The sequence below is a fragment of the Neofelis nebulosa genome, chromosome 2 (assembly GCF_028018385.1).
Source record: "Neofelis nebulosa isolate mNeoNeb1 chromosome 2, mNeoNeb1.pri, whole genome shotgun sequence".
Lineage (NCBI taxonomy): Eukaryota > Metazoa > Chordata > Mammalia > Carnivora > Felidae > Neofelis > Neofelis nebulosa.
This window is the reverse complement of record NC_080783.1, coordinates 149,070,233-149,076,578: the sequence shown is the minus strand read 5'-3', so window position 1 is coordinate 149,076,578 and position 6,346 is coordinate 149,070,233. Positions and strand designations below refer to the sequence as shown.

Sequence of the window (6,346 nt, the reverse complement as noted above, 5' to 3'; positions counted from 1 at the left end):
AAAGACCCCACTAAAAAAGAGAATTACAGGCCAATATCCCCGATGAACATGGATGTGAAACTTCCCAACAAGATACTAGCAAATCGAATTAAAAGAGTACATTAAAGGAATTATTCACCAAGATCAAGTGGGATTTATTCCTAGGCTACAAGGCTAGTTCAATACTTGCAAATCAATCAACATGATACACCACATTAATAAAAGAAAGGATAGAGGAGGAGTCAACATGGCAGAGAAGTAGGGGGACCCTAAGTCCCTGCATCCTTCAAAGACAGCAGTACTGAGGCCAGAAGACTTGGAATTCCAGGAATCTGGGCTACAGAGTGACAGAAACATCTGTCAACATCTGTTGTCCATGGGGACAACTTGGCAGGCCATAGACATTTTTAATCTATTCTACACCTCTTCTGTATCTCTTTCTTTATTTTTTTTTTCTCTGTCTCTCTGGATTAAACCATGTTGTTTCTCTCATTCTCTACCTAGTCATTTTTGTTTCTTTTCTTTTTCCCCACCCCTGTCATTTCTCTCTTTGTATGGGATAATACATGTTCCACCACCTCCCCCTTTTTAAAAAATTTTCCAGTGTTATTTCAATGAACAAATCAAAGCACACCAGGTGAAGGTCCAAACCACCACTACGAGTAGGAAGATAGAGGAACCAGAGTTACGACAACAGAGAGCACACAACACATTCCAAAAAAAACACCTCCTAAAGGGCCAGGCCTGGACAGAGTATGACCCCTTATTAATTTAGTAGTGCTTGCAGATGCAGGATACATAACAAGCTATTAAAACACATAAATGACAGAAAACTAGCCAAAATGATGAAACGGAAGAATTCTCCTCAAAAGAAATTCCAGGAAGAAATGACAGCTAGAGAATTGCTCAAAACAGATATAAATAACATATCTGATCAAGAATTTAGAATAATAGTCATAAGATTAGTAGCTGGGCTTGAGAAAAGCATAGAAGACAGCAGAGAATCTACTGCTCAGAGATCAAGGAACTAAGAGTCATGATGAATTAAGAAACATAAATGAGGTGCAAAATAAACTAGATGCATTGACAGCAAGGATGTAGGAAGAGAGGGGAGAATAAGTGAAATAGAAGATAAAATTATGGAAAATGATAAAGCTGAGAAAAAGAGAGAAAAGAAGATACTTGACCATGAATGGGGAATTAGAGAATTAAGTAATTTGATGAAATGTAATAATATCCATATCATAGGAGTTCCAGAAGAAGAGGAAGAAGAAGAAGAAGAAGAAGAAGAAGAAGAAGAAGAAGAAGAAGAAGAAGAAGAAGAAGAAAGAGAGAGAGAGAAAGGGGCAGAAAGTTTACTTGAACAAATTATAGCTGAAAACTTCCCTAATCTGAGAAAGGAAGCATACATCCAAATCCAGGAGGCACAGAAAACTCCCTTCAGATTCAACAAGAATAGGTCCTCTCCACAGCATATCATGGTGAAGCTGGCAAAATACGAAGACAAAGAGAGAATTCCAAAAGCAGCTAAGGACAAATGGTCCTTAACCTACAAGGGTAGACACATAAGAGTAGTAGCAGACCTGTCCACTGAAACTTGGCAGGCCAGAAGGGAGTGGCAGGAAATATTCAATATGCTGAATAGGAAAAATATGCAGCCAAGAATCCTTTATCCAGCAAGGCAGTCATTCAGAATAGAAAGAGAGATAAAGGCTTTCCCATACAAAAACTGAAGGAGTTCATGACCACTAAACCAGTCCTGCAAGAGATCTTAAGGGGAACTCTGTGAGTGGAATGCTACAGACTACAAAAGCCCAGAGGCATCACCACAAGCATGAAACCTATAGATAACACAGTGATACCAAATCCATATCTTTCATTAATAACTCTGAATGTAAATGGACTAAATGCCCCAATCAAAAGATATAGGGTATCAGAATGGATAAAAAAACAAAAACAAAAACAAGATCCATCTATATGCTGTCTACAAGAGACTCATTTTAGACCTGAGGATACCTTCGGATTAAAAGTGAGGGGATGTAGTCTCTTTTCCTTCGGCGCACCACTGAAGATCTTGGTGTCACCATGGGCCACCGCCCCGCCCGGTGTTACTGGTATTGTAAGAACAAGCCAAAGTCTCGTTTCTGCAGAGGTGTCCCTGATGCCAAGTTCCTCATTTTTGACCTGGGGCGTAAGAAGGTAAAAGTGGATGAGTTCCCACTGTGTGGCCACATGGTGTCAGATGAATACGAGCAGCTCTCCACTGAAGCCCTGAAGGCTGCCCAAATTTGTGCCAACAAGTACATGGTGAAGAGCTGTGGAAAAGATGGTTTTCACATCCGGGTGCGGCTCCACCCTTTCCATGTCATCCGTATCAACAAGATGTTGTCCTGTGCTGGAGCTGACAGGCTCCAGACAGGTATGCGGGGTGCCTTTGGAAAGCCCCAGGGCACAGTGGCCAGGGTCCACATTGGCCAAGTCATCATGTCCATCCGTACCAAGTTGCAGAACAAGGAGCATGTGATTGAGGCCCTACATAGGGCCAAGTTCAAGTTCCTTGGCCGCCAGAAGATCCACATTTCCAAGAAGTGGGGCTTTACTAAGTTTAACGCGGACGAATTTGAAGACATGGTGGCTGAAAAGCGGCTCATCCCAGATGGCTGTGGGGTCAAATACATTCCTAATCGTGGCCCCTTGGACAAATGGCGGGCTCTGCACTCATGAGAACCTCAGCACTGCCCTTCCCCACTCATGCCCACCAATAAATCCTGCTTCCTGTCTAACAAAAAAAAAAGGGGGGGGGGGATGGAGAACCATCATGCTACTGAAAGTCAAAAGAAAGCTGGAGTAGCCATACTTATATCAGACAAACTAGACTTTAAATTAAAGGCCATAACGAGATGAAGAAGGGCATTATATCATAATTGCATCAAGAATGCTAACAATTATAAACATTTATGTCCCCAACTTGGAATGACCTAAATATTTAAATTAATTAATCACAAACATAAGCAATTGTATCAATAAGAATATGGTAATTGCAGGGGACTTTAATACTCCACTTACAACAATGGGCAGATCATCTAGGCAAAAATCAATAAACAATGGTGTTGAATGATGATTGGACCAGATGGACTTGACACATGTATTTAAAACTTTTCATCCAAAAGCAGCAGAAAATACATTCTTCTCAAATGCACATGGAACATCTCCAAGATAGATCACATACTGGGTCACAAAACAGCCCTCAATAAATACAAAAGAATTGAGATCATACCACGCATATTTTCAGATCACAATGCTATGAAACTTGAAATCAACCACAAGAAAAATTTGGAAAGCCTCCAAATGCATGGAAATTAAAGAATATCTTACTAAAGAATGAATGGGTCAACCAGGCAATTAAAGAAAAAATTTAAAAATACAAAGGAGCGAATGAAAATGAAAATGCGACACTCCAAGCCCTTTGGGATGCGGCAAAGGCAATCCAGGCCTACTTTAAGAAACAAGAAAAATCCCAAATACAAACCTAACTGCACACCTAAAGGAACTAGAAGCAGAACAGCAAAGAAACCCCAAAGCCAGCAGAAGAAAAGAAACAATAAAGACTAGAGCAGAAATAAATAATATAGAATCAAAAAAAAAAAACAAATCAATGAGTCTAAGACCTGGGTTTTTGAAAAAATAGACAAAATTGATAAACCCCTAGCCAGACTCCTCAAAAAGAAAAGAGAGAGCTCAATAGATAAAATCACAAATGAAAGAGGAGATATCACAACCAACACCACAGAAATACAAAAAATTATTAGAGAATACTATGAAAAAGCATATGCCAATAAATTGGACAACCTGAAAGAAATGAACAAGTTCCTAGACACCCACACACTACCAAAACTCAAACAGGAAGAAATAGAAAATTTGAACAGACCCATAACTAGTGAAGAAATTGAATCAGTTATCAAAAATCTCCCAACAAATAAGAGTCCTGGACCAGATGGCTTCCCTGAGGAGTTCTACCAGACATTTAAAGCAGAGTTAATATCTACCCTTCCTCAAGCTGTTCCAAAAAATAAAAAGGAAAGGAAAGCTTCCGGATTCTATGAAGCCAGCATTACCTTGATTCCCAAACCAGACAGAGACCCTGCTAAAAAGGAGAATTACAGGCCAATATCCGTGATGAACATGGATGTGAAAATTCTCAACAAGATACTAGCAAATCAAATTCAACAGTATATCAAAAGAATTATTCACCATGATCAAGTGGGATTCATTCCTGGCCTGCAGGACTGGTTCATTATTCGCAAATCAACCAATGTGATACATCACATTAATAGAAGAAAGGAAAAGAACCATATGATCCTGCCAATAGCTGCAGAAAAAGCATTTGACAAAATACAGCATCCTTTCTTAATAAAAACCCTCAAGACAGTTGGGATAAAAGGAACATATCTTAACATCATAAAAGTCATATATGAAAAGCCCACAGCTAATATCATCCTCAATGGGGAAAAACTGAGAGTTTTCCCGAGATCAGGAACATGACAGGGATATCCACTCTCACCACTGTTGTTTAACATAATGTTGGAAGTCCTAGCCTCAGCAATCAGACAAGACAAAATAAAATGCATCCAAATTGGCAAAGAAGAAGTCAAACTTTCACTTTTCACAGATGACATGATATGCTACCTGGAAAACCAGAAAGACTCCACCAAAAAGGTGCTAGAACTGATACATGAATTCAGCAAAGTCGCAGGATACAGAATCAATGTACATAAATTGGTTGCATTTCTATACACCAATAATGAAGCAACAGAAAGAGAAATCAAGGAATCGATCCCATTTACAATTACATCAAGAACCATAAAATACCTAGGAATAAACCTAACCAAAAATGTAAAAGATCTATACACTGAAAATTATAGAAAGCTTATGAAAGAAATTAAAGAAGACACAAAGAAATGGAAAAGCATTCCATGCTCATGGATTGGAAGAACAAATACTATTAAAATGTCAATACTATCCAAAGCAATCTACACATTCAATGCAATCCCAATCAAAATTGCATTGGCATTCTTCTAAGAGCTAGAACAAATAATCCTAAAACTTGTATGGAACCAGAAAAGACCCCGAATAGCCTAAGCAATGCTGAAAAAGAGAACCAAACCAGGATATATCACATTCCTGGACTTTAGCCTCTACTACAAAGCTATAATCATTAAGACAGTATGGTATTGGGACAAAAACAGTCACATAGACCAAAGGAACAGAATAGAGAACCCAGAATTGCACCCACAAAATGTATGGCCAACTAATATTTGACAGGGCAGGAAAGAGTATCTAATGGAAAAAAAGACAGTCTCTTTAGCAAATGGTGCTGGGAGAACTGGACAGCAACATGTAGAAGAATTAAACTGGACCACTTTATTACACCATACACAAAAATAAATTCAAAATGTATGAAAGACCTAAATGTGAGACAATAACCATCAAAACCCTAGAGGAAAAAACAGGCAACAACCTCTTTGACCTCAGCTGCAACAACATACTCAACACATCTCCAAAGGCAAGGGAAATAAAAGCAAAAATGAACTATTGGGACCTCATCAACATAAAAAGCTTCTGCACAGGAATGAAACAATCAAAACTAAAAGGCAACTGACGTAATGAGAGAAGATATTTGCAAATGACATATCGGATAAAGGGTTACTATCCAACATCTATAAAGAAACTTACCAAACTCAACACCTGAAAAATAATCTAGGGAAGAAATGGGCAGAAGACATGAATAGACACTCTTCCAAAAAAGACATTGAGATGGCCAACAGACACATGAAAAGATGCTCAATATCACTCATCATCAGGGAAATACAAATCAAAACCACACTGCAATACCACCTCATACCGGTCAGCGTGGCTAAAATTAACAACTCAGGAAACAGCAGATGTTGGCAAGGATGTGGAAAAGCAGAAACCCTTTTGCACTGTTGGTGGAATGCAAACAGGTGTAGCCGCCATGGAAAACAGTGTGGAGATTCATCCAAGAATTAAAAATAGAATCAGCCTATAACCCAGCAATAGCACTACTAGGAATTTATCCAAAGGATACAGGAGTGCTGATTCATGGGGACACATGTGCCCCAATGTTCATAGCAGCACTTTCAACAATAGCCAAATTATGGAAAAAGCCCAAATGTCCAGCAATTGATGAATGGATAAAGAAGATATGGTTTATATATACAATGGAATACTACTTGGGAATGAAAAAGAATGAAATCTTGCCATTTACAACAATGTGGATGGAACTGGAGGGTATTATGCTATGTGAAATAAGTCAGAGAAAGACATATCATATGTTTTCACTCATATG

General features: G+C 38.7%; 1 protein-coding gene across 1 annotated transcript; it reads left to right on the top strand.

Annotated features, from left to right (window-relative positions):
• Positions 1 to 2,018: 2,018 nt before the first annotated feature.
• Positions 2,019 to 2,773, top strand: LOC131504435 (large ribosomal subunit protein uL16-like). Its single transcript, XM_058716712.1, has one exon. The coding sequence runs from the start codon at positions 2,065 to 2,067 to the stop codon at positions 2,701 to 2,703; it is 639 nt and encodes a 212-aa protein (XP_058572695.1). The 5' UTR covers positions 2,019 to 2,064; the 3' UTR covers positions 2,704 to 2,773.
• Positions 2,774 to 6,346: the final 3,573 nt, after the last annotated feature.